This window comes from Hypomesus transpacificus, unplaced genomic scaffold (genome assembly GCF_021917145.1).
Source record: "Hypomesus transpacificus isolate Combined female unplaced genomic scaffold, fHypTra1 scaffold_462, whole genome shotgun sequence".
NCBI lineage: Eukaryota > Metazoa > Chordata > Actinopteri > Osmeriformes > Osmeridae > Hypomesus > Hypomesus transpacificus.
The window spans coordinates 26822-53612 of NW_025813978.1; the positions used below are offsets into that span (position 1 = coordinate 26822).

Consider the following 26791-nt stretch of genomic DNA (forward strand, 5'->3'; position numbering starts at 1 on the left):
TTTCCACTCAAAGTGTAATGAATGTGGAAAGTGGAGTGTAATACTAGGCTACTTTTTTTAGGAAAGTATGGGTCCATCTATTTGGCCATAGGTGGATCAAGATAGCAATACAACATTTAATTGCACCCTTGTCGTTTTAAATACTAATTTAAATACTTCAAATACTTATTTCGTTTTAGTCTCATCATAAAACATTATCACACGAAACACGAAGTTTGTATGTTTATTGGCCATACCAAAGTGCATGCAGAGAAGTTACAATGCTAGGGGACACCGAGAAACAACACTGTAGGCTAATGCTACAGAGTCTGTCTGTCGGTGGGTTGCCAAGAAGTGAGGTTATAGGGTGTGAAAGACTTACTAAACCCCCTAAACACAATGTTAAATATGCCTCTGCTCTGTGGCAGCAAATCTTGCTTGTTGAGCTAAATGAAACCAGCTAAACCAGCTAAACCACCCAGTCACTGAGGCTACCTGTTCAGACTCTATGTGGTCTAAGCACTTCAGGCTATATAAGAACACCTTATATAACCCACTTGAACTCTTTAAAATATATTTGATACCTTACCAGTACGTTTAAACAAGTCTGTTTTCCAAAAGGAGTTCAGAAATGGCTGCCAGAGCATTCCTTCCAGAGGAGGACCTCACCTGTCCTATTTGCTGTGACATATTTAAGGACCCTGTCCTCTTGCCCTGTTGCCATAGCTTCTGTAAAGCCTGCCAGGAGGAATGGTGGCGACAAACAGGAGCCCAGAGTTGCCCGGTGTGCAAGAAAATATCATCAATGGCAAACCCCCCTGTTAACCTGGCTTTAAGGAATCTTAGTGAGGCCTTTTTACAAGAAAAAAGTCGGATAGCTGTAGAAGGATGTGATGTTCTTTGCAGTCTGCACGGTGAGAAGCTTAAGCTCTTCTGTTTGGAGGACAAACAGGCCATCTGTGTGGTGTGTCGGGATTCAAGAATTCATAAGAAGCACAACTGCGTACCCATAAATGAAGCTGTACAAGATCACAAGGTAAGGTAGACGGAAATATTTTTGAAAATGTGACTTGAACTTGAAGAACTAAATTAGTTTATTTGGTGTACTGTACATTATATGTCTGTAGTGCAGGATATGAGTTTGTTTGGACAATTCGGTGAATGCAAGCGGAAATTCTAACATTGCACACACTCATACTGTATATAGCCACAATGTTATTTTAAAATAGCTTGGAACCAAGTATCGGAGTAAAATGTATTTTTTTTTTTAACCATTTGAAATTGCAGGTTGAACTTCTGACAGTGCTTGACGATTTACAGCGTAAACTGAAGCTGTTCCAAGAACTCAAATTGACTTCTAATAAAACTGCAAAATATATCCCGGTAGGACATCAGTAATCATACAAATGTGTACTCTTACCAGTAGAAAACTTTAGCACACATTATTATAAATAATCAACTTCATCCTCCAGATCCAGGCCCAGGACACTGAGAGGAAGATAAAAGATAACTTCAAAAAGCTTTATCAGTTTCTTCGCAATGAAGAAGCAACCAGGATAGATCTGTTGAGGAAAGAAGAGATGCAAAAGAGTCAAAGAATGAAGAGTGAGATTGCAAAGGTAGACAGCGAGATAGCTTCCCTCTCAGAGATGATTAAATGCATATCTGACGAGGTGAGAACCACACACATCTCCTTCCTGAAGGTAAATAAAACTACATCAACAGGCCCATTGAAGTCAGTGCATTTCTTTGCTCCATATTATATAAAGTGATCCATATTCCTTATTCCTCCGTAGAACTTCAAGGCTACCATGGACAGGTAGGTGATATCCTTTTTAGATGATTCTATATGTGGTCCAACCCCATAATAATTCAATATTCTTTCAGAGCGTCTGCCAAGACCAGCCAGCCCAACCCCCCAAAAAGTTCAGGGACGCTGATAAACGTTGCCAACCACCTCGGCAACTTGACATTCAGAGTTTGGGAGAAGATGCAAAAGATAGCGACATACAGTGAGTTCAATTAATTATTGAACTGAACAGCAAGAGCAATTGATTCCATTGTTTAGATAATGATAAGGACATTTCTATAAAGTATATAATTCAATGCCAATACATACAGTACACAACAGTAGTAAATGCTGACTATAAAAATGTTAATGAATCAGTGCAATGTACTGGGATCAACCTAAAAGAATCATTTAGTAGATAAACAAACTTTGTAGATAAACATACCTTGACAATACCTATACATATCCCAGGTGTCAGTTGAATTCTCATTTTTACAATAGAACTACATAAGCTCAGTGACATCATGTTAGTCAAATCTTTAACCCTATTTGTTGTTCTCTGTTCAGGTCCTGTCATATTGGACCCCAATACTGCTGGTAATGAGATCTGTCTGTCTGAAGATTTGACATCTTTCAGCGAAGATTGTAAACAACCATGTCCTGTTAACCCAAAGGGGCGTAGTGATGGGCATGTACTGGGCTCTGAAGGCTTCAGCTCAGGGTCTCACAGCTGGGAGGTAGAGGTTGGGGATAGTGTGTTTTGGAGCGTAGGCGTGGCCACTGACAATTACACCTGGGTTATCATGTATACCTGCAGTCATTATGTAGAAGAATCTACTTATAATCAGAGGTGCCCTAAGTACACTGAGATTGATATCATGTATGAAATTAAACCTCAAAGTATCAGAGTTGTCCTGGACCAGAACAAAGGCAAGCTGTCATTCTTTGACTCTGACAGTAACACACATCTACACACTATTTTGAGACCGTTCACTGGCAAAGTCTTTCCAACATTTTTGAATGCGTATGGGCCTATGAAGATTTTACCAATGAAGACCTGCATAACAGTAAGACAGCCCGAAAAGAGAAAACCTGCTCTTCCAAAGTAGTTACTACTCATACTGTATATAAGACTTACAGAGTGCAGTAACTGGCACACAGAAATGATGTGTACGATCGCAGCTTGCTAAGAACATACATCCCCCTCAGTGGAATGCTGTGGAGTACAATACCCCAGATAATGATTCAGGATACTGTACATACTCTACCCTGGACACAGTTCATCCTAAGATTTAGGTCGATTCCATACTTTAAATGGTCAGAGGATTGATCTTTTTATGTATCAACCCCATCATGTTCATTTTCAGTTTGGATTGTGTATTAATTTCATGCCCTCAAGTCACTGTCAATTACTGTCTACTATCTTCTCTTGACAATTATTGGGTGATTCTGTCATATTCATATTAGAATACTGAACTATAGGACTTCTAAATTTACTGCAATTAATCCCTCTGATGTACAGTATATTTGCAACAAATAACAAATATATACATTGTTAAATATATAAATTGTCAAATAAAAATATTTTGAGAAAATGGTGTGAATTAAACATTATTCTTGATTATGTAAAGAGTGAAGAAGATGCTGATAATGATTTCTGTGAAAATAAATGGGCAAAGTGTTTTAGAAAACATCTTTGTAGCAGTTTTTAATGTAAATAATTTCATCCTTCTTAATTTAGTAAGAACACTGAAACGGTCAACATTAATGATGAAATGTCCTGTCGAGCTACATAAAAAGATCAAACTGAATCCATACTGACTGAAAGATAAACCTAATTAACTCATTAAGAACAGTGAGGTTTAAATTGGTATGCCTGCTGCCCCCCTCCCCCAAGGACTTGAATAAGAACTCCCTTATTGGTATAGGGACTTTTAGACCAGGCCATGGAGGGAGGGGGGGGGGGGAACTCTCTGTATGGACAGTAAGACAACAGTGGGGCGAGGTGGTGCTTACTGGTCTGAAGCCAGGCATTGGAGGGGGGCCCGGAGGAAAGGGAAAACCAGGGAAGCCTGGGGCCCACGTGGCAGGTGCTTTAGGGGATTTGGAGTGCGGCTGAGGGCGACTGCGTTGATGTGTGGACGACCTGTCACTCTCCTCCGTCGAGGACTCGGGCTCGGTGACCTGCAGTTGACACACACACTCTGTTAACGTCTGCCCCTGCACAGATGCTGTGCCAAAATATGGAGTCATGGCGACTTCTGGAGTCAGGTGGCTGAACGGTGAGGGAATCGGGCTGGTAATCTGAAGGTTGGCAGTTCGATTCCCGGCCGAGTCAAATGACGTTGTGTCCTTGGGCAAGGTACTTCACCCTACTTGCCTCGGGGGGAATGTCCCTGTACTTACTGTAAGTCGCGCTGGATAAGAGCGTCTGCTAAATGACTAAATGTAAATGTAACAGCAGCAGCCCTCTTCAAGAAGTTTTGACCCGGCTCACCACATTTGGAGGCGGCTCCTCTACCTCCGAGCTTTCAGACAGCAGGTCGCAGAGGTTCTGCTCCTCCTGGTTGCCGTAGTCGGTGAACACGACCACGCAGGTGCCTTTGTTCTCATGTATGGTGGAGATGGTGGCAGCGTACAGTTGACCATCCTCAGACCAGTAGGCACTGCAGGAGTCCCCGACATGCCACTGGAACATCAATTCTTGTTACAACTCTTACCACTGTAATCCCTCCGATCCTTGTTGGACACACTGAATGGCGTACCACCGCAATTGATTAATTGTTATTGCCCACCTCTTTTTCTGGAGGGAAATTACTTCTCTTTCTGCTCTGATTCTTTTTGTCGTTTTTCCGCTTCTTTCCTGGATTGTCCTTGGTGGGTGGTGTGTCTTCTTCACCCTTAAGGGCAGTCTGGGAAAAGAAACGTTTGACAGATAGGGATTCCGATCATGTCAGAAACTTCACAATTGATCATATTTGGAGATAATGCTGTATTTGTCCATCGTCGATGCCAAGAAGTTTGTGTAGGTGCAGTGGTACATGCATAGAGGGTGCAATATTGCTACCTTGAAAGATGCAACTGCTTTATCGTAAGCTTTAATCAGCGCTGTGTCGTCCCATATGTCAGAATCATCACTCTGAAGGATATAGACAATTACATATTTTGAGTGCTCGGCTATCAGCAGCTACCTAGCTTGTAGCTTGAGCAACAATTGCAACGTGACACCGAGGCCAATACATTTCTGCTTCCTTTTGGTCTGCTACCCATTTTTGTGTTTTATCAATAGTCGGTTAGCTAATTTATTTAGGAAGCCGTCATGCGCTTATGTTATACAGCCTATTTGTGCTAGTATGCTAACACAGCCCACATAACCGAATCATTTTAGCACACATGAAAGCTAGTTATAACTTACATGCCCTGCTCCACGGGTAAAAAGCACATCTGTGCATCCATTCGCCATGAAGACGCAGGCCTTTCGAAGTTCAAAGCTTGCTAACACGTTAGCAAACTGCCTAAAACAACAACTACACTGGGACTGACTGCGATGTTCTGAGACAACGTGCGTCGCTGCCGTAAATGGTTCTTGATGACGAAGTAAAGCTGCGACAAACCGGTTGGCTTGGCAACAGGCAGAGACACAGTCCTTAGCCAGCTAGGAGTTGACGTTAGCTATCAAGATAGCACTTTTTTGTTAATGTACTTGTTTGGTTTGAATGTATCTTTTTTAATGGTCTGTTAAAATGATAGATCCTTCGTTGAGTTCTTTAGGCGCCCACGTTGTCTTGGCTGCATCCAGCGACGAGCGCCATCCCCCAGAAAACATAATTGATGGGTGAGTTGTTAGACTAATGTACTCAGTACAGTAGCTAGAGCTAGTAGCTAGTTAGTTTTGTTGTCAAATATGTTGGAGATTGCCAGAGGTTAACGTCAGTTAGTTGCATGACTGTTTAAAATGAACCTGGCAATGCATTTATCCCTCACCACCAGGAACACTGAAACGTTCTGGATGTCCACTGGAATGTTTCCTCAAGAGTTCATCATTCGCTTCGCCCAGTCGACGAAAATGTCCCTTGTGACAATGCATTGTTTTAACGGTAACCATCTTATTCAAGTATTGTTCAAATTCAGGAAAAGCCATGGATGAATGAGTTTTAATAGTGCCGTCCTCATTACTTAAAGATTATATTGTACTCTAGAGATGTATAGTAGCTATTTAGATACAATGTCATGGCTAGCAAAACATAACTCACTCTCTTAAATGAACTGTAGGGTGAGAGTGAACACATCTTTTTTGTGGACTACACACCTGATCGAGAAAGGAGATGAGGAGAGACGACGAGGTGGACCGCCGTGTAACATTTATTTTAGGTCGTGTGTAATTGTTCCTTTATGTTTCTTCATGTTTCTTAGTCAAGAATCTAAGAATCGAGAAGAGCATGTCAGAAGATGCTACTAACTTTGAGTTTGTTGCAGAGAAAGGTAATGTACTTCTTCGACATTTCACTCTGAATAATATTTCATTGAGCTGGATGGTAAATTTTTCCTTCATAATTATATATTTTTATCTCATCCCTTTTCAGAATTTGAACACATAGAAGGTAGTCTTCAAACAAATGACATTCCAGTGAGTTGGCTTCGATCTTCAGTATTCAGACGGTTCATACATCAATGCACTAGTAACTTATGCACAATGTTTTCTACATCATGTTTCTCTTGTCTGTTTACAGCTCAGTGGAACCAGTGCTACACACCTACGCTTCATCGTCACCTCAGGATATGACCACTTTGTCTCAGTTCACAGAGTCAGTGTTGAAGGATAAATCCTTCCTCAACGTATCAATCAACAGTAGCTTCAAATTAAAGTATTTTTTTATATAAATCTGACACAATCTGCTTTGTGTTGTTCATTTCATTTTTAGTTAGTTCATTTTTTATTGCATAGATAGACCCTTTTTTGTTGCCCTTACTTAATGAAAATAGCCTGATCTGAAATAATTTGTTTGTGGGAGTGACGCGAGTGTTTTCAGGAAAGAATGACGTGTCCGGCTTGGCCGTTTGTGACAGGCAGCAATGACGGTAGTAGCACTGTTTAGCTTCGATTTGAGCAGATTTCTAAAAAACTTCGAAAAACAACATTAACTAGGTAGATTATGTATACTCTAAGCTAAATGTACATGCCTTGTTTGGCCAATTCGGTCGATTGTGGAAGAAACTCGAACGTTTTTTACTTATCGAGAGGAGTATCTAGCCATAGCGCTAGCTGCTTTTAGCTGCTTTTGGGACAGGATAATTCCGGTTTCCCCCATGTTTCCACTAGTCACAAGAATGGTCATAACTTTTAATCAAAATAAGGTATTTCTAATCTGTCTTCTGTTCTACATTGCCCACAGACTTGTGGATATTCCACCTACTCAAAGTTTTTCTTTATCTTGTAATTAAAGTGGTGACAAATTCAGTTGTCTGATGAGGTATGGTGGATGGAGAAGTTTTTGTTAAAAATATCTACCTGAAACCACTTTGATAAAATATGATTTGCCTTAAGTAATCATATATTCATTTACATGATAAAAATCCCCTAGTTCTCCTCTTCAAGATGGTATAAACAGTTAAGGTGTATGATTTTATATGAAAATCCATAAAATATGAATATTAATATGCATATCATATTTCAACAGCATATGGAATGTTCGGAATTTTGTATTAGGCAGTAAAGGGTTAAACCTGTTTACGTTGCATACTTACTTACTTACAGTAGTACCAGACATTCTCTGGTAGTACCTCTAATCAGGAAGTAACGCTAAAACCAGGTAAGGACTTAAACGATCCGTTTAAATTATAAACTCTTTAAAAACAGGCGTGAGAAGAGATAGTTTAGTTAATTTCGCACATTTCCACTCAAAGTGTAATGAATGTGGAAAGTGGAGTGTAATACTAGGCTACTTTTTTTAGGAAAGTATGGGTCCATCTATTTGGCCATAGGTGGATCAAGATAGCAATACAACATTTAATTGCACCCTTGTCGTTTTAAATACTAATTTAAATACTTCAAATACTTATTTCGTTTTAGTCTCATCATAAAACATTATCACACGAAACACGAAGTTTGTATGTTTATTGGCCATACCAAAGTGCATGCAGAGAAGTTACAATGCTAGGGGACACCGAGAAACAACACTGTAGGCTAATGCTACAGAGTCTGTCTGTCGGTGGGTTGCCAAGAAGTGAGGTTATAGGGTGTGAAAGACTTACTAAACCCCCTAAACACAATGTTAAATATGCCTCTGCTCTGTGGCAGCAAATCTTGCTTGTTGAGCTAAATGAAACCAGCTAAACCAGCTAAACCACCCAGTCACTGAGGCTACCTGTTCAGACTCTATGTGGTCTAAGCACTTCAGGCTATATAAGAACACCTTATATAACCCACTTGAACTCTTTAAAATATATTTGATACCTTACCAGTACGTTTAAACAAGTCTGTTTTCCAAAAGGAGTTCAGAAATGGCTGCCAGAGCATTCCTTCCAGAGGAGGACCTCACCTGTCCTATTTGCTGTGACATATTTAAGGACCCTGTCCTCTTGCCCTGTTGCCATAGCTTCTGTAAAGCCTGCCAGGAGGAATGGTGGCGACAAACAGGAGCCCAGAGTTGCCCGGTGTGCAAGAAAATATCATCAATGGCAAACCCCCCTGTTAACCTGGCTTTAAGGAATCTTAGTGAGGCCTTTTTACAAGAAAAAAGTCGGATAGCTGTAGAAGGATGTGATGTTCTTTGCAGTCTGCACGGTGAGAAGCTTAAGCTCTTCTGTTTGGAGGACAAACAGGCCATCTGTGTGGTGTGTCGGGATTCAAGAATTCATAAGAAGCACAACTGCGTACCCATAAATGAAGCTGTACAAGATCACAAGGTAAGGTAGACGGAAATATTTTTGAAAATGTGACTTGAACTTGAAGAACTAAATTAGTTTATTTGGTGTACTGTACATTATATGTCTGTAGTGCAGGATATGAGTTTGTTTGGACAATTCGGTGAATGCAAGCGGAAATTCTAACATTGCACACACTCATACTGTATATAGCCACAATGTTATTTTAAAATAGCTTGGAACCAAGTATCGGAGTAAAATGTATTTTTTTTTTTAACCATTTGAAATTGCAGGTTGAACTTCTGACAGTGCTTGACGATTTACAGCGTAAACTGAAGCTGTTCCAAGAACTCAAATTGACTTCTAATAAAACTGCAAAATATATCCCGGTAGGACATCAGTAATCATACAAATGTGTACTCTTACCAGTAGAAAACTTTAGCACACATTATTATAAATAATCAACTTCATCCTCCAGATCCAGGCCCAGGACACTGAGAGGAAGATAAAAGATAACTTCAAAAAGCTTTATCAGTTTCTTCGCAATGAAGAAGCAACCAGGATAGATCTGTTGAGGAAAGAAGAGATGCAAAAGAGTCAAAGAATGAAGAGTGAGATTGCAAAGGTAGACAGCGAGATAGCTTCCCTCTCAGAGATGATTAAATGCATATCTGACGAGGTGAGAACCACACACATCTCCTTCCTGAAGGTAAATAAAACTACATCAACAGGCCCATTGAAGTCAGTGCATTTCTTTGCTCCATATTATATAAAGTGATCCATATTCCTTATTCCTCCGTAGAACTTCAAGGCTACCATGGACAGGTAGGTGATATCCTTTTTAGATGATTCTATATGTGGTCCAACCCCATAATAATTCAATATTCTTTCAGAGCGTCTGCCAAGACCAGCCAGCCCAACCCCCCAAAAAGTTCAGGGACGCTGATAAACGTTGCCAACCACCTCGGCAACTTGACATTCAGAGTTTGGGAGAAGATGCAAAAGATAGCGACATACAGTGAGTTCAATTAATTATTGAACTGAACAGCAAGAGCAATTGATTCCATTGTTTAGATAATGATAAGGACATTTCTATAAAGTATATAATTCAATGCCAATACATACAGTACACAACAGTAGTAAATGCTGACTATAAAAATGTTAATGAATCAGTGCAATGTACTGGGATCAACCTAAAAGAATCATTTAGTAGATAAACAAACTTTGTAGATAAACATACCTTGACAATACCTATACATATCCCAGGTGTCAGTTGAATTCTCATTTTTACAATAGAACTACATAAGCTCAGTGACATCATGTTAGTCAAATCTTTAACCCTATTTGTTGTTCTCTGTTCAGGTCCTGTCATATTGGACCCCAATACTGCTGGTAATGAGATCTGTCTGTCTGAAGATTTGACATCTTTCAGCGAAGATTGTAAACAACCATGTCCTGTTAACCCAAAGGGGCGTAGTGATGGGCATGTACTGGGCTCTGAAGGCTTCAGCTCAGGGTCTCACAGCTGGGAGGTAGAGGTTGGGGATAGTGTGTTTTGGAGCGTAGGCGTGGCCACTGACAATTACACCTGGGTTATCATGTATACCTGCAGTCATTATGTAGAAGAATCTACTTATAATCAGAGGTGCCCTAAGTACACTGAGATTGATATCATGTATGAAATTAAACCTCAAAGTATCAGAGTTGTCCTGGACCAGAACAAAGGCAAGCTGTCATTCTTTGACTCTGACAGTAACACACATCTACACACTATTTTGAGACCGTTCACTGGCAAAGTCTTTCCAACATTTTTGAATGCGTATGGGCCTATGAAGATTTTACCAATGAAGACCTGCATAACAGTAAGACAGCCCGAAAAGAGAAAACCTGCTCTTCCAAAGTAGTTACTACTCATACTGTATATAAGACTTACAGAGTGCAGTAACTGGCACACAGAAATGATGTGTACGATCGCAGCTTGCTAAGAACATACATCCCCCTCAGTGGAATGCTGTGGAGTACAATACCCCAGATAATGATTCAGGATACTGTACATACTCTACCCTGGACACAGTTCATCCTAAGATTTAGGTCGATTCCATACTTTAAATGGTCAGAGGATTGATCTTTTTATGTATCAACCCCATCATGTTCATTTTCAGTTTGGATTGTGTATTAATTTCATGCCCTCAAGTCACTGTCAATTACTGTCTACTATCTTCTCTTGACAATTATTGGGTGATTCTGTCATATTCATATTAGAATACTGAACTATAGGACTTCTAAATTTACTGCAATTAATCCCTCTGATGTACAGTATATTTGCAACAAATAACAAATATATACATTGTTAAATATATAAATTGTCAAATAAAAATATTTTGAGAAAATGGTGTGAATTAAACATTATTCTTGATTATGTAAAGAGTGAAGAAGATGCTGATAATGATTTCTGTGAAAATAAATGGGCAAAGTGTTTTAGAAAACATCTTTGTAGCAGTTTTTAATGTAAATAATTTCATCCTTCTTAATTTAGTAAGAACACTGAAACGGTCAACATTAATGATGAAATGTCCTGTCGAGCTACATAAAAAGATCAAACTGAATCCATACTGACTGAAAGATAAACCTAATTAACTCATTAAGAACAGTGAGGTTTAAATTGGTATGCCTGCTGCCCCCCTCCCCCAAGGACTTGAATAAGAACTCCCTTATTGGTATAGGGACTTTTAGACCAGGCCATGGAGGGAGGGGGGGGGGGGAACTCTCTGTATGGACAGTAAGACAACAGTGGGGCGAGGTGGTGCTTACTGGTCTGAAGCCAGGCATTGGAGGGGGGCCCGGAGGAAAGGGAAAACCAGGGAAGCCTGGGGCCCACGTGGCAGGTGCTTTAGGGGATTTGGAGTGCGGCTGAGGGCGACTGCGTTGATGTGTGGACGACCTGTCACTCTCCTCCGTCGAGGACTCGGGCTCGGTGACCTGCAGTTGACACACACACTCTGTTAACGTCTGCCCCTGCACAGATGCTGTGCCAAAATATGGAGTCATGGCGACTTCTGGAGTCAGGTGGCTGAACGGTGAGGGAATCGGGCTGGTAATCTGAAGGTTGGCAGTTCGATTCCCGGCCGAGTCAAATGACGTTGTGTCCTTGGGCAAGGTACTTCACCCTACTTGCCTCGGGGGGAATGTCCCTGTACTTACTGTAAGTCGCGCTGGATAAGAGCGTCTGCTAAATGACTAAATGTAAATGTAACAGCAGCAGCCCTCTTCAAGAAGTTTTGACCCGGCTCACCACATTTGGAGGCGGCTCCTCTACCTCCGAGCTTTCAGACAGCAGGTCGCAGAGGTTCTGCTCCTCCTGGTTGCCGTAGTCGGTGAACACGACCACGCAGGTGCCTTTGTTCTCATGTATGGTGGAGATGGTGGCAGCGTACAGTTGACCATCCTCAGACCAGTAGGCACTGCAGGAGTCCCCGACATGCCACTGGAACATCAATTCTTGTTACAACTCTTACCACTGTAATCCCTCCGATCCTTGTTGGACACACTGAATGGCGTACCACCGCAATTGATTAATTGTTATTGCCCACCTCTTTTTCTGGAGGGAAATTACTTCTCTTTCTGCTCTGATTCTTTTTGTCGTTTTTCCGCTTCTTTCCTGGATTGTCCTTGGTGGGTGGTGTGTCTTCTTCACCCTTAAGGGCAGTCTGGGAAAAGAAACGTTTGACAGATAGGGATTCCGATCATGTCAGAAACTTCACAATTGATCATATTTGGAGATAATGCTGTATTTGTCCATCGTCGATGCCAAGAAGTTTGTGTAGGTGCAGTGGTACATGCATAGAGGGTGCAATATTGCTACCTTGAAAGATGCAACTGCTTTATCGTAAGCTTTAATCAGCGCTGTGTCGTCCCATATGTCAGAATCATCACTCTGAAGGATATAGACAATTACATATTTTGAGTGCTCGGCTATCAGCAGCTACCTAGCTTGTAGCTTGAGCAACAATTGCAACGTGACACCGAGGCCAATACATTTCTGCTTCCTTTTGGTCTGCTACCCATTTTTGTGTTTTATCAATAGTCGGTTAGCTAATTTATTTAGGAAGCCGTCATGCGCTTATGTTATACAGCCTATTTGTGCTAGTATGCTAACACAGCCCACATAACCGAATCATTTTAGCACACATGAAAGCTAGTTATAACTTACATGCCCTGCTCCACGGGTAAAAAGCACATCTGTGCATCCATTCGCCATGAAGACGCAGGCCTTTCGAAGTTCAAAGCTTGCTAACACGTTAGCAAACTGCCTAAAACAACAACTACACTGGGACTGACTGCGATGTTCTGAGACAACGTGCGTCGCTGCCGTAAATGGTTCTTGATGACGAAGTAAAGCTGCGACAAACCGGTTGGCTTGGCAACAGGCAGAGACACAGTCCTTAGCCAGCTAGGAGTTGACGTTAGCTATCAAGATAGCACTTTTTTGTTAATGTACTTGTTTGGTTTGAATGTATCTTTTTTAATGGTCTGTTAAAATGATAGATCCTTCGTTGAGTTCTTTAGGCGCCCACGTTGTCTTGGCTGCATCCAGCGACGAGCGCCATCCCCCAGAAAACATAATTGATGGGTGAGTTGTTAGACTAATGTACTCAGTACAGTAGCTAGAGCTAGTAGCTAGTTAGTTTTGTTGTCAAATATGTTGGAGATTGCCAGAGGTTAACGTCAGTTAGTTGCATGACTGTTTAAAATGAACCTGGCAATGCATTTATCCCTCACCACCAGGAACACTGAAACGTTCTGGATGTCCACTGGAATGTTTCCTCAAGAGTTCATCATTCGCTTCGCCCAGTCGACGAAAATGTCCCTTGTGACAATGCATTGTTTTAACGGTAACCATCTTATTCAAGTATTGTTCAAATTCAGGAAAAGCCATGGATGAATGAGTTTTAATAGTGCCGTCCTCATTACTTAAAGATTATATTGTACTCTAGAGATGTATAGTAGCTATTTAGATACAATGTCATGGCTAGCAAAACATAACTCACTCTCTTAAATGAACTGTAGGGTGAGAGTGAACACATCTTTTTTGTGGACTACACACCTGATCGAGAAAGGAGATGAGGAGAGACGACGAGGTGGACCGCCGTGTAACATTTATTTTAGGTCGTGTGTAATTGTTCCTTTATGTTTCTTCATGTTTCTTAGTCAAGAATCTAAGAATCGAGAAGAGCATGTCAGAAGATGCTACTAACTTTGAGTTTGTTGCAGAGAAAGGTAATGTACTTCTTCGACATTTCACTCTGAATAATATTTCATTGAGCTGGATGGTAAATTTTTCCTTCATAATTATATATTTTTATCTCATCCCTTTTCAGAATTTGAACACATAGAAGGTAGTCTTCAAACAAATGACATTCCAGTGAGTTGGCTTCGATCTTCAGTATTCAGACGGTTCATACATCAATGCACTAGTAACTTATGCACAATGTTTTCTACATCATGTTTCTCTTGTCTGTTTACAGCTCAGTGGAACCAGTGCTACACACCTACGCTTCATCGTCACCTCAGGATATGACCACTTTGTCTCAGTTCACAGAGTCAGTGTTGAAGGATAAATCCTTCCTCAACGTATCAATCAACAGTAGCTTCAAATTAAAGTATTTTTTTATATAAATCTGACACAATCTGCTTTGTGTTGTTCATTTCATTTTTAGTTAGTTCATTTTTTATTGCATAGATAGACCCTTTTTTGTTGCCCTTACTTAATGAAAATAGCCTGATCTGAAATAATTTGTTTGTGGGAGTGACGCGAGTGTTTTCAGGAAAGAATGACGTGTCCGGCTTGGCCGTTTGTGACAGGCAGCAATGACGGTAGTAGCACTGTTTAGCTTCGATTTGAGCAGATTTCTAAAAAACTTCGAAAAACAACATTAACTAGGTAGATTATGTATACTCTAAGCTAAATGTACATGCCTTGTTTGGCCAATTCGGTCGATTGTGGAAGAAACTCGAACGTTTTTTACTTATCGAGAGGAGTATCTAGCCATAGCGCTAGCTGCTTTTAGCTGCTTTTGGGACAGGATAATTCCGGTTTCCCCCATGTTTCCACTAGTCACAAGAATGGTCATAACTTTTAATCAAAATAAGGTATTTCTAATCTGTCTTCTGTTCTACATTGCCCACAGACTTGTGGATATTCCACCTACTCAAAGTTTTTCTTTATCTTGTAATTAAAGTGGTGACAAATTCAGTTGTCTGATGAGGTATGGTGGATGGAGAAGTTTTTGTTAAAAATATCTACCTGAAACCACTTTGATAAAATATGATTTGCCTTAAGTAATCATATATTCATTTACATGATAAAAATCCCCTAGTTCTCCTCTTCAAGATGGTATAAACAGTTAAGGTGTATGATTTTATATGAAAATCCATAAAATATGAATATTAATATGCATATCATATTTCAACAGCATATGGAATGTTCGGAATTTTGTATTAGGCAGTAAAGGGTTAAACCTGTTTACGTTGCATACTTACTTACTTACAGTAGTACCAGACATTCTCTGGTAGTACCTCTAATCAGGAAGTAACGCTAAAACCAGGTAAGGACTTAAACGATCCGTTTAAATTATAAACTCTTTAAAAACAGGCGTGAGAAGAGATAGTTTAGTTAATTTCGCACATTTCCACTCAAAGTGTAATGAATGTGGAAAGTGGAGTGTAATACTAGGCTACTTTTTTTAGGAAAGTATGGGTCCATCTATTTGGCCATAGGTGGATCAAGATAGCAATACAACATTTAATTGCACCCTTGTCGTTTTAAATACTAATTTAAATACTTCAAATACTTATTTCGTTTTAGTCTCATCATAAAACATTATCACACGAAACACGAAGTTTGTATGTTTATTGGCCATACCAAAGTGCATGCAGAGAAGTTACAATGCTAGGGGACACCGAGAAACAACACTGTAGGCTAATGCTACAGAGTCTGTCTGTCGGTGGGTTGCCAAGAAGTGAGGTTATAGGGTGTGAAAGACTTACTAAACCCCCTAAACACAATGTTAAATATGCCTCTGCTCTGTGGCAGCAAATCTTGCTTGTTGAGCTAAATGAAACCAGCTAAACCAGCTAAACCACCCAGTCACTGAGGCTACCTGTTCAGACTCTATGTGGTCTAAGCACTTCAGGCTATATAAGAACACCTTATATAACCCACTTGAACTCTTTAAAATATATTTGATACCTTACCAGTACGTTTAAACAAGTCTGTTTTCCAAAAGGAGTTCAGAAATGGCTGCCAGAGCATTCCTTCCAGAGGAGGACCTCACCTGTCCTATTTGCTGTGACATATTTAAGGACCCTGTCCTCTTGCCCTGTTGCCATAGCTTCTGTAAAGCCTGCCAGGAGGAATGGTGGCGACAAACAGGAGCCCAGAGTTGCCCGGTGTGCAAGAAAATATCATCAATGGCAAACCCCCCTGTTAACCTGGCTTTAAGGAATCTTAGTGAGGCCTTTTTACAAGAAAAAAGTCGGATAGCTGTAGAAGGATGTGATGTTCTTTGCAGTCTGCACGGTGAGAAGCTTAAGCTCTTCTGTTTGGAGGACAAACAGGCCATCTGTGTGGTGTGTCGGGATTCAAGAATTCATAAGAAGCACAACTGCGTACCCATAAATGAAGCTGTACAAGATCACAAGGTAAGGTAGACGGAAATATTTTTGAAAATGTGACTTGAACTTGAAGAACTAAATTAGTTTATTTGGTGTACTGTACATTATATGTCTGTAGTGCAGGATATGAGTTTGTTTGGACAATTCGGTGAATGCAAGCGGAAATTCTAACATTGCACACACTCATACTGTATATAGCCACAATGTTATTTTAAAATAGCTTGGAACCAAGTATCGGAGTAAAATGTATTTTTTTTTTTAACCATTTGAAATTGCAGGTTGAACTTCTGACAGTGCTTGACGATTTACAGCGTAAACTGAAGCTGTTCCAAGAACTCAAATTGACTTCTAATAAAACTGCAAAATATATCCCGGTAGGACATCAGTAATCATACAAATGTGTACTCTTACCAGTAGAAAACTTTAGCACACATTATTATAAATAATCAACTTCATCCTCCAGATCCAGGCCCAGGACACTGAGAGGAAGATAAAAGATAACTTCAAAAAGCTTTATCAGTTTCTTCGCAATGAAGAAGCAACCAGGATAGATCTGTTGAGGAAAGAAGAGATGCAAAAGAGTCAAAGAATGAAGAGTGAGATTGCAAAGGTAGACAGCGAGATAGCTTCCCTCTCAGAGATGATTAAATGCATATCTGACGAGGTGAGAACCACACACATCTCCTTCCTGAAGGTAAATAAAACTACATCAACAGGCCCATTGAAGTCAGTGCATTTCTTTGCTCCATATTATATAAAGTGATCCATATTCCTTATTCCTCCGTAGAACTTCAAGGCTACCATGGACAGGTAGGTGATATCCTTTTTAGATGATTCTATATGTGGTCCAACCCCATAATAATTCAATATTCTTTCAGAGCGTCTGCCAAGACCAGCCAGCCCAACCCCCCAAAAAGTTCAGGGACGCTGATAAACGTTGCCAACCACCTCGGCAACTTGACATTCAGAGTTTGGGAGAAGATGCAAAAGATAGCGACATACAGTGAGTTCAATTAATTATTGAACTGAACAGCAAGAGCAATTGATTCCATTGTTTAGATAATGATAAGGACATTTCTATAAAGTATATAATTCAATGCCAATACATACAGTACACAACAGTAGTAAATGCTGACTATAAAAATGTTAATGAATCAGTGCAATGTACTGGGATCAACCTAAAAGAATCATTTAGTAGATAAACAAACTTTGTAGATAAACATACCTTGACAATACCTATACATATCCCAGGTGTCAGTTGAATTCTCATTTTTACAATAGAACTACATAAGCTCAGTGACATCATGTTAGTCAAATCTTTAACCCTATTTGTTGTTCTCTGTTCAGGTCCTGTCATATTGGACCCCAATACTGCTGGTAATGAGATCTGTCTGTCTGAAGATTTGACATCTTTCAGCGAAGATTGTAAACAACCATGTCCTGTTAACCCAAAGGGGCGTAGTGATGGGCATGTACTGGGCTCTGAAGGCTTCAGCTCAGGGTCTCACAGCTGGGAGGTAGAGGTTGGGGATAGTGTGTTTTGGAGCGTAGGCGTGGCCACTGACAATTACACCTGGGTTATCATGTATACCTGCAGTCATTATGTAGAAGAATCTACTTATAATCAGAGGTGCCCTAAGTACACTGAGATTGATATCATGTATGAAATTAAACCTCAAAGTATCAGAGTTGTCCTGGACCAGAACAAAGGCAAGCTGTCATTCTTTGACTCTGACAGTAACACACATCTACACACTATTTTGAGACCGTTCACTGGCAAAGTCTTTCCAACATTTTTGAATGCGTATGGGCCTATGAAGATTTTACCAATGAAGACCTGCATAACAGTAAGACAGCCCGAAAAGAGAAAACCTGCTCTTCCAAAGTAGTTACTACTCATACTGTATATAAGACTTACAGAGTGCAGTAACTGGCACACAGAAATGATGTGTACGATCGCAGCTTGCTAAGAACATACATCCCCCTCAGTGGAATGCTGTGGAGTACAATACCCCAGATAATGATTCAGGATACTGTACATACTCTACCCTGGACACAGTTCATCCTAAGATTTAGGTCGATTCCATACTTTAAATGGTCAGAGGATTGATCTTTTTATGTATCAACCCCATCATGTTCATTTTCAGTTTGGATTGTGTATTAATTTCATGCCCTCAAGTCACTGTCAATTACTGTCTACTATCTTCTCTTGACAATTATTGGGTGATTCTGTCATATTCATATTAGAATACTGAACTATAGGACTTCTAAATTTACTGCAATTAATCCCTCTGATGTACAGTATATTTGCAACAAATAACAAATATATACATTGTTAAATATATAAATTGTCAAATAAAAATATTTTGAGAAAATGGTGTGAATTAAACATTATTCTTGATTATGTAAAGAGTGAAGAAGATGCTGATAATGATTTCTGTGAAAATAAATGGGCAAAGTGTTTTAGAAAACATCTTTGTAGCAGTTTTTAATGTAAATAATTTCATCCTTCTTAATTTAGTAAGAACACTGAAACGGTCAACATTAATGATGAAATGTCCTGTCGAGCTACATAAAAAGATCAAACTGAATCCATACTGACTGAAAGATAAACCTAATTAACTCATTAAGAACAGTGAGGTTTAAATTGGTATGCCTGCTGCCCCCCTCCCCCAAGGACTTGAATAAGAACTCCCTTATTGGTATAGGGACTTTTAGACCAGGCCATGGAGGGAGGGGGGGGGGGGGTTACCAGATGGTTTCCCGGCCAACCATCAAGTCCCCATGGGCAAGACTGATATTCAGACAAAGGGCCCAGGCCCCCCCCGGTGCCTATTGAAGCCAGCCAGCGACAGAGGGCTATGCCTAGTGGGTACCTGTGGGACTCCCTCCACAATTACATTGTTTATTATGGAACTGCAGAGGAACAATCTGGAGACAGTTGATCTGAAGGGCCCTGGACCCAACTAATGAAAACCCAACATATATTTCTGTGCTGATTTAAATGTACCGTCTCTTGCGATGATTGCAGGGCAATTTCTTTCCCTTTTGCCAATATATAATGCATAGATTTCTACTTCAGCCACCATATAAATGTGCATTATTGCAGCTATGGCAGCCGTAGCCTTTTATTGTATGAGAACCATGTCCCTAGCTTCCCTAATGTATTCACTGGCCATTGTGTTTCTGTTGGCTGGTCATCAGAATCACAGCATGATGTGGCTGCACTAGCACCCTATCCTGTGACGGCTGTCTAACTGCTGTTGTCCAATAACAACCCCAGACTGGACAGACAAGAGGTGCCGTCCCTCTCTCTCATCTTACACTACCACGTTAGACCTGCTATACTTCTAAAATAAGTTATTATATAGTAATGCTCTTCTCTGGGATCTGGGTTTCTATTGGCTAGCATTGCAGGCCTGCCAGATCAGATAAAGATTCAAATCACCAGTCATTTAGACTTATTATATTCTCATTCCGGTGGACACATTGTCCCCATGTCAGCCATGCATGCCCCAACAATAAGACTTAATTTGATTTCATTTTTGATTGGCCCCAATCAGACTGGGCTCCGAAGTAGGGGGCCGGTGATGTGGGGAGGGCAGTGGTCTCACAATAGGCTTGAGTGACATAACCGAGGGGAGAAATCATATTTTTCAAGCCAAGATGTCAGTTGTGCTGTGGAAGCCTCTCTCTCTGTAATTAGAGAGCGAGAGGAGGGGGCTAATGACAACAAACCACACTGACTCACAGGCACCTATGAACATTGACTTTATTCCTGATACTAAATCTGTGTCGCGTGTACAGTTCGTGAAATAAATAGAGCAAAGGATATTGAGGCGGGTAGACACATTGGTATTCAAGTGGACAGATTGTGAAACGACGAGATATTGGATCTTAAGTTGTGAAATTCAGTGGCACGAGGTACATTCGGGTCACGTTCACCCTCCTGTTCAGTCACCATGGACGCGTGCCAACGTACATTCTTTAGACTTTCCGCGTCATTTCAAACACTTAGCAATACAACAACGTGGCTTGTCGGCTTGGTCGTTAATATTAGGATAAAAATCCTTCACATGACATCAAATATACTATACATCCAGGGGATTGATTGACATCGTTGTGTGGGTTTGTGAAGCTGAAACATTTAACGTAGCACTCGACGTGTGCAATATCACAATACCTCGAGTTGACAGCAGCTGAAAAACTGCCTTGAGGGAAAAAACATTTGCAAATGCTGCTTGCGTCCATTAAACATAACGGCGGACAAAAACTTAAAGCCTGCTTTACACAGTCCTGGGAATGATTTAACGATTTCAATAATACATGACCAGTTCACAAGAAATGATCTATCACTGTTACATTTCATACATCCATTGTTGAACCATCTTGGACATCTTAATAAATGGCTTTTGTTCGATAGCAGTGATATATCATTTGTTGTTTTGCTGCTTTTAAGGTGATGGTATGATTATGTGATGTGGTACCCTGTTATCACAATGGATCAGGTCATGTTCATCTGTTCTTAGGCCCTGAAAAAGGTAGTACCAGTGCTGATGTGTCTCGAAGCTCGTTGCTCAATAGTCTCAAATCTCTGTGGCGATCATGTCTTCATAGTGTAATCCTGAGCTATGGATGTCCAGGTCCAGGTCTGGCCGACTGTCCAGCTCTGCGGTGAGCTCCTGCAGAATCCTCTCCAAGTCCTGGTTCTTCTTGTACATCTGCAGGTAGTTGATCTGGAGCTGTTTCTGGTACTTGATCACTCTGTCCTTCTCCCTGTTCCACGTCTGCCTCTCCTGCTCGAAGCTGTTGGCCAGCCTCTGCTGAGTCTCTCTCTCCTCCCTGAGCTCTCCTCTCAGTCTCTCCACCTCCCTCTGGAGGGCGTCCGTGGGCATGTGTCCGCCCTTATCCTCGGCCTGGCACGGGGCCCCGCTCTGGCCTAGCTGCGGTGCGGCCTGGACCTGAGCCAGAGCCTGGGCCTCGAGTTTCAGGGCTTGCTGATGTCTCTGTTCTTTTGCCAGGCCCAGATCGTGCTTCATGCCCTGGATGTCTGTCTCCAGCTTGCCCACTTTCCCTCTCAGCAGGTTGGCCTCATTCTTCTTGCGCTGAAGCTCATTTTGGCATACCTGACAACAGAATGTAATGGTACATGATCTTAGAATCCTTTTAACATTATTTGATGGGTGACAAAAGCAGACAGGGAAAAGTGATTCCCCAATTTTGTTTAAACTGGCTCTGTACCTCAACTTCCACCGTCCGACAATGAATCCTCTCCTCGTGCTCTGTGTTCTGCTGTTCGAGAACCTCCATCTTGCCTCTGGTCTCTTTTAGCGAGGCCCTGAGAGTGACGATCTCATTCAGCTTCAGAGCGACGTCCGCCTTGGAGTCTCTCAGCTGTTGCTTCAGCAGGGAAATCTCTCCCGTCTTCTGGCAGACCTGCACGTGGGCAGAAGAAAACAAAGTCACTTCCTGTCGCCTGCGCGGGACGCAACACAGCTTCAGAAGACCATCGTCATCTGACAGGACGCACCTCCAACCCCTCGACCCCTCCATCCTACCCCCACGATCGGGCCCAACCGGCCCCTTCTCTGACTTACCTCCCATTGCGTCTCCTCCAAGGTCGGAGCCAGCTGCTCCGACTCGTACGACCTCAGCCTGACCTCAGCCAGCTCCTTTTCCCGGGCGAGCTGGGCCAGCTCGTCCTGCAGCCTCCGCTTGTCCGTCTCCAGCTCGCCCAGCTGCAGCTGCAGCGCCTGCTGGCTCCGCGCCACCCTCTGGGACACCTGGCGGAGCTTGGTGGAGCAGCGCTCTTTCAGGCCCTCCATCTCCTGGGCGCAGTAGCGCTGCTTCTCCTCAAACAGCCGGCAGGTGCCATCCTCCTTGTCCTCGAAGCTCACCTGCAGCTCCTGGAGCTCCGTCTCCCGCTCGAGGAGGCGCTGCTCCAGCCGCTCGATCAGCGAGTCGTCTGGGGTGATGGGGGAGCGGAGGCCGCCGCCCCTCTCCTCCAGCAGGGGGCTGGCCGCGGGTTCGGACGAGGGGGGTGAGACGTCGACTCTCGGCGGCGGCGGCGCCCCTCCGTCGGTCGGTCCCAAGCCCCGGATGCCGCTGGCGACGCACTGCCTGTTGGTCCACGGGGGCACGTTGGGGTGGGGGATGGGGGTCGGGCCGGGGCCCCCAGCTGAGCCGGCCACGGGGTGAGGCGGGGGACCCGCCGAGGCGCTCAGGCTGCCGTTGGTGCTGAGAGTGGGCAGGCTGGACATGGAGTTTCTCCCCGAGTCGGAGAGAGTCCCTGACAGGGTGTCCTGCTTGTGTCCGGGCGGGTCCCTGGCGGTCCGCTCGGCCGGGCTGAGGAGGACATGGTCCGGGCAGTCGATAGTGTCGGAGGACGATGTGCTCCTGGGGATGACAGGCTTGAAGGCTGTCGGGCGGACGAGTGCCTTCTCAATACTCTGGCGGAGGGACAAGTCACAACACAAGTGGTCGATCAACGAAAGTAGTTTTCTCCTTAAAACAATTGTGTCTTTCATACACCAAGGGCTTGTCTTACTACTACACAGAAAAAACTGGCACCAGCAGCTATGTTCTCCAGCTGTTGAGGACGTAAAAGAAGACTGTAATATAGCAGAGTCAAGCACAAAACAAGAAACTGTCATATGGGAGGAAAAAAAAAGGAAGAAGTTTCACAACCACCGTCCCATCTGTGTGAACACCACTAGCTACATCCTCCTTCCTCCACCGCCGCCACCACCACCACCCTCCTCTGCTCCCCCTCATGTCCTGTCTGGGAGAAGATGAATAGCCCTGCTCGGTGATATTAATAATGTGTGGCTCTGTTGGAAGTGTGAGAGGTAAGCTTGTGGACTCAGCATTCCTGCCCAGTGACTTCATGCCTTCTGGTAGATTGGGATGCCTTTCCCTTTTGATGCATACAAGCCTATTCAGGGAGCTGGGGTTTGCATATCCCTGGCAATGGATGACATCTCGGAGGATCAAGGCATTCTTTAGTCATTAATCTTGAAGGGAGTTATTTGATTAAAAAGACAAAGGCACGAGTTTCACTACTGGTTAAGGTGACTGGGTGCTCTGCTTGTCTGATCTTTAACATATTAGGTCTGTTTTCTTCTCATCAGCTTTCAGTAAAGTACACACACTGCTGTCGTAGAAGGTTTGAGTGATAGCGCTGTTGTTGGGATGGATACAACCGCAAAGCCTGCTATGGTACCACCTCACCACCACAAACCTTTTGCATATGAAAGTGAACAATCACCTACGATTGAAACAGTGGCTTACCCTCTCCAGTATGCCGGACAGAGACAGCAGTTTAGGGGGCAGCCCCCCCCCAGGGTCCAGATTGGCCTGTGCCTCCCCTCTGTGGTCCTCCAGTGGAGCTGGGCCCCCTCTGTGGTGGGCCGCCCTGGCCTTGTGGCCCACCTTGATGTAGAAGAAGTCCTCGCTCCAGCCTGCCTGCGACTGGGACAGGGACAGGGGTTTGGGAGCGTGGCTGGCGGAGGGGCCCTGGGTGAAGCCGTACTTCGCCAGGCCGTCGGCACTGCGACTCGTCTTCTTGTGATGGGTGCCCTTCTTCAGTCGCACCTCGGAGGCATGGCAGTGCTTGCTGTTGAGGCTGTGGCCGGATATTAAGCTGCTGACACTTCCCATGGTCCTTCAGGGGCAAGGGTCGGAGGAGGAAAGGGCCGGAAAGGTTAGTTGGTCTCGAGGAGAGAGCTGGACTCATGGTTCCTGAGGGGAACTTTCGACGTGTCCATCTGCGGACAGGAAAACAGGCTGGATTAAGAGGGCTGGAGTGTTGGCAGTGTGTTGTAGTCGTGGTGTACGTTATTTGTTGCACAATCTGCCTACATGACCTGTAGTTTCTTTGTGCCCATTAGACAAATGAGTCATGATAAATGGGTAAAAAGATGACACAATCAAACGTTAATTGACAATATGACTATTACTTCAAGCAAGGCTACACCCCTCACACGTGGGAATAATTGTTCCCCAAAACATTCAAATGGTACGACCCATTTAAATGTGTGTTCTTTTTTCTTCTTCCAGTATTACATTTAAACTTTTTGAAGTGTTGTCCCAATTTTTTTATTGAAGTTTGCAGTCTCTCCAAAGCGTTGCTTATAGCTGATGAGGTTTACAAAGAAACAATCAAGCAAAACCTTGGCGGTATGCTAGCTTTGTATATACATCACGTGATCGTTCAGCCAGACACATATGACAAATCACCAATTGGCTGTCCTCCTCCTTCACAAACAGCTCATCACATTGCAAGTACTCAACACTTGGCATGCGACCAAATAACGTCATTATGACTAGGCGTATTACATTGATCCTGATTCCTGTCAGTCTTGCGTGTTGATTGTGTTGCTCACATGAGCAAGAGAAATCAACAGCATATTAGAAAATCCTTTTCATAGAGAAGAGTCGACAGATAAACCCACAATGCTGGAGTGTTTTTATGGAATCTAACCTTGTATCCCATTGCAAATGCAGTTGGTTGTGTTTCGCACATGCATTATACACCCATTCTTCTTTTTTGCCGAAGATACTATGGCCCAGATGTTACTGGCCCTGATCTCAATTCCACAGGGGAACAGAAACGGCGCCTTTCAGTTTTCCCTTGTTCGGAAGAAGCAGAGGGTTCCAAAGTGACTGATCTGGTCTCCAGGCTCCCCTACCACCTGGTCCCCATCCCTTAAGCATCCCATAATATCCCCAGGAACAAAAGCCTAGCAACCGGCCAGCCATAATAACCACAGTGAGTGGTATGTGGTTGTGGGATAAAGCGTTGCTAATCATCTTTGTGGCTGAAAGAAACTGTCACTTTTATTGTTGTACATGATTGGAGCTTGGTGCCCAAGGAACGGTTTCAGTGACAGGAATTGTGACACGGATCATAAAATATGGCACGATAACAATGATAAATAAACAAACAAACAAAGAAAAGCCTGCAATTATTCATTCTGTTGTTCAGCTTGTCGTATCAGTTTCAGCAATATAAACCAGAGCTACATTTGCAGTGGATAAAGAGGGTTGAATCTCCACAGACAGTGTGCATCTGGCCTTTATCTAATGCAGCCCGTCAACAGATAAAAATACATCTTCTGTTGAATTCAAGACTGAGAAACACGCTGTAGGAAAGTAATGGGCGTCTTCAGGGTGTGCACGGCGACGCCAGACAACACGGATGGCTTTGATCCGTACCTGCGCAAGTACAAAACAAATACCACACGCCACTGATGTAAACAACCTCTGGCATCCCTCAGACTCGATGAGTCCCTGCCTGAGTTTGTCTGGCGCTCTGCAAGTCTGTCTGCTACTGCGTTTTGTCCATTTCTTTCACAATTATACTCCACAGTCACTACCCTGGTGATAATAGATATGACTTACTGCCACAGCGAGGCGTCCGTCTAGCAGGCTACCGCGAAAGCAAATCCCTCTAATCCTGGTGGCACTGGGAGTCCGACCGTGTGTTTGCTGCCCGCGTGCCTGAAGGTGTGCGTGCATGTCCCTGAATGAACCACGCAGCCTGCGAACACTATCAACCCACCCAGGAACCGTTTCCGAGGGGGGTGGGTCTTTGGTCTGTCGAGCGGGACTGGAGGTTTTTTTTTTTTGCATAACTGACATGTAAATTGCAGTGGGAGTAAGGGGGGGGGGGGGGTTGTGTGGAGGTTGGGCTAGGAGGAGGAGGAGGAGGGGGGGGCCTCCTGAACCCCCCCCCCCCTGCCCCCCCGCCCCAGGGGAACGGGTGTACAACATGTGCTCCCTTACACCGGCGTGTGCCGCTCAAGTGATTAACTCCTAGTCCTCACAATGGATCCTTCACGCCCCCACTGGCACCCCCGCTCACTCCTCCTATCTCCCCCGACAGCAGCCCCCCCCCACCCCGCCCGTTCTCCATCGACTAACTGTGTAATAACACCCCTCCCTCCCTCTCTCTCCTGCACCCCTCCTTGAACAAACACCACTCGGCCTGAAGAGAGAGTGGCCTCTGCCCCCTCCCTCCCCTCCCTCCCTCCCTCCCTCCCCTCCCTCCCTCCCTCCCTCCCTCCCTCCCTCCCTCCCTCCCTCCCTCCCTCCCTCCCTCCCTCCCTCCCTCCCTCCCTCCCTCCTTCTCTTTGTCTGTTGAAGGGCGCCGCTCTTTGTGCGGACTCTTCTCCGCCACACTTGATTCGTCCCCCCTGCCCCAAACGGAGCATTGCCACATTTGAGTGTTAAATAAATGGTTCCTCTTTAGAGTGAGTGGGCCAGGCTACAGGGCGAGTGATTTAGTACTACAGTGCTCTTTGGAGAGGTTTGGAGCTGCTCTCGTGGCTGTTTCTGCTAGCCTGGGCCTAGCAGGGCTCAGGCAACATAAGAGACTGTAGTCAAAAGGGCCATTAGGCCTATGGCTGAAATGCTGAAAATAAAGACCCACGTGGAGGAATTGATATAAAATAGTGTGAATTGGGGCCAGGGGCTGTACAGAGA

At 43.3% G+C, this 26791-nt stretch overlaps 8 protein-coding genes across 11 annotated transcripts; 5 read left to right on the forward strand and 3 right to left on the reverse strand.

The window, feature by feature from the left end:
• Positions 1-985: 985 nt before the first annotated feature.
• Positions 986-5269, reverse strand: LOC124465305 (survival motor neuron protein 1-like). Its single transcript, XM_047017025.1, has 6 exons — positions 5184-5269; positions 4836-4907; positions 4564-4680; positions 4266-4457; positions 3785-3952; positions 986-1541 (listed from the first exon to the last, which is right to left on the reverse strand). The coding sequence occupies exons 1-6, from the start codon at positions 5229-5231 to the stop codon at positions 1425-1427; spliced, it is 714 nt and encodes a 237-aa protein (XP_046872981.1). The 5' UTR covers positions 5232-5269; the 3' UTR covers positions 986-1424.
• LOC124465309 (E3 ubiquitin-protein ligase TRIM35-like) lies at positions 1624-3310 on the forward strand. Its single transcript, XM_047017028.1, has 3 exons — positions 1624-1682; positions 1776-1991; positions 2336-3310. Exons 2-3 carry the CDS (start codon positions 1829-1831, stop codon positions 2875-2877), a joined length of 705 nt encoding a protein of 234 aa, XP_046872984.1. The 5' UTR covers positions 1624-1682; positions 1776-1828; the 3' UTR covers positions 2878-3310.
• Positions 5270-5356: 87 nt separating the features above from the next.
• LOC124465311 (intraflagellar transport protein 25 homolog) lies at positions 5357-6772 on the forward strand. The gene is made up of 5 exons (XM_047017031.1): positions 5357-5603; positions 5759-5865; positions 6182-6250; positions 6352-6395; positions 6499-6772. The coding sequence occupies exons 1-5, from the start codon at positions 5512-5514 to the stop codon at positions 6589-6591; spliced, it is 405 nt and encodes a 134-aa protein (XP_046872987.1). The 5' UTR covers positions 5357-5511; the 3' UTR covers positions 6592-6772.
• Positions 6773-8644: 1872 nt separating this feature from the next.
• Positions 8645-12928, reverse strand: LOC124465307 (survival motor neuron protein 1-like). Its single transcript, XM_047017026.1, has 6 exons — positions 12843-12928; positions 12495-12566; positions 12223-12339; positions 11925-12116; positions 11444-11611; positions 8645-9200 (listed from the first exon to the last, which is right to left on the reverse strand). Exons 1-6 carry the CDS (start codon positions 12888-12890, stop codon positions 9084-9086), a joined length of 714 nt encoding a protein of 237 aa, XP_046872982.1. The 5' UTR covers positions 12891-12928; the 3' UTR covers positions 8645-9083.
• LOC124465308 (E3 ubiquitin-protein ligase TRIM35-like) lies at positions 9283-10969 on the forward strand. Its single transcript, XM_047017027.1, has 3 exons — positions 9283-9341; positions 9435-9650; positions 9995-10969. Exons 2-3 carry the CDS (start codon positions 9488-9490, stop codon positions 10534-10536), a joined length of 705 nt encoding a protein of 234 aa, XP_046872983.1. The 5' UTR covers positions 9283-9341; positions 9435-9487; the 3' UTR covers positions 10537-10969.
• An 87-nt stretch (positions 12929-13015) lies between the features above and the next one.
• On the forward strand, positions 13016-14403 carry LOC124465312 (intraflagellar transport protein 25 homolog). The gene is made up of 5 exons (XM_047017032.1): positions 13016-13262; positions 13418-13524; positions 13841-13909; positions 14011-14054; positions 14158-14403. The coding sequence occupies exons 1-5, from the start codon at positions 13171-13173 to the stop codon at positions 14248-14250; spliced, it is 405 nt and encodes a 134-aa protein (XP_046872988.1). The 5' UTR covers positions 13016-13170; the 3' UTR covers positions 14251-14403.
• An 87-nt stretch (positions 14404-14490) lies between these two features.
• LOC124465304 (zinc-binding protein A33-like) lies at positions 14491-18693 on the forward strand. Of its 4 annotated transcripts, none has more exons than XM_047017023.1 (7): positions 14491-14506; positions 15919-16333; positions 16585-16680; positions 16770-17000; positions 17094-17116; positions 17185-17309; positions 17654-18693. In XM_047017023.1, exons 2-7 carry the CDS (start codon positions 15929-15931, stop codon positions 18193-18195), a joined length of 1422 nt encoding a protein of 473 aa, XP_046872979.1. In that variant the 5' UTR covers positions 14491-14506; positions 15919-15928; the 3' UTR covers positions 18196-18693. The 4 variants fall into 4 exon arrangements, with proteins under 4 accessions (XP_046872979.1, XP_046872978.1, XP_046872977.1 ...); XM_047017022.1 differs by lacking the exon at positions 14491-14506 and adding an exon at positions 14568-14782 and having other exon boundaries at positions 17654-18692; XM_047017021.1 differs by lacking the exon at positions 14491-14506 and adding an exon at positions 15134-15237 and having other exon boundaries at positions 17654-18690.
• Positions 18694-20060: 1367 nt separating this feature from the next.
• lzts1 (leucine zipper, putative tumor suppressor 1) lies at positions 20061-25954 on the reverse strand. The gene is made up of 5 exons (XM_047017020.1): positions 25709-25954; positions 23597-24072; positions 21904-22755; positions 21548-21742; positions 20061-21432 (listed from the first exon to the last, which is right to left on the reverse strand). The coding sequence occupies exons 2-5, from the start codon at positions 23963-23965 to the stop codon at positions 20893-20895; spliced, it is 1956 nt and encodes a 651-aa protein (XP_046872976.1). The 5' UTR covers positions 23966-24072; positions 25709-25954; the 3' UTR covers positions 20061-20892.
• Positions 25955-26791: the final 837 nt, after the last annotated feature.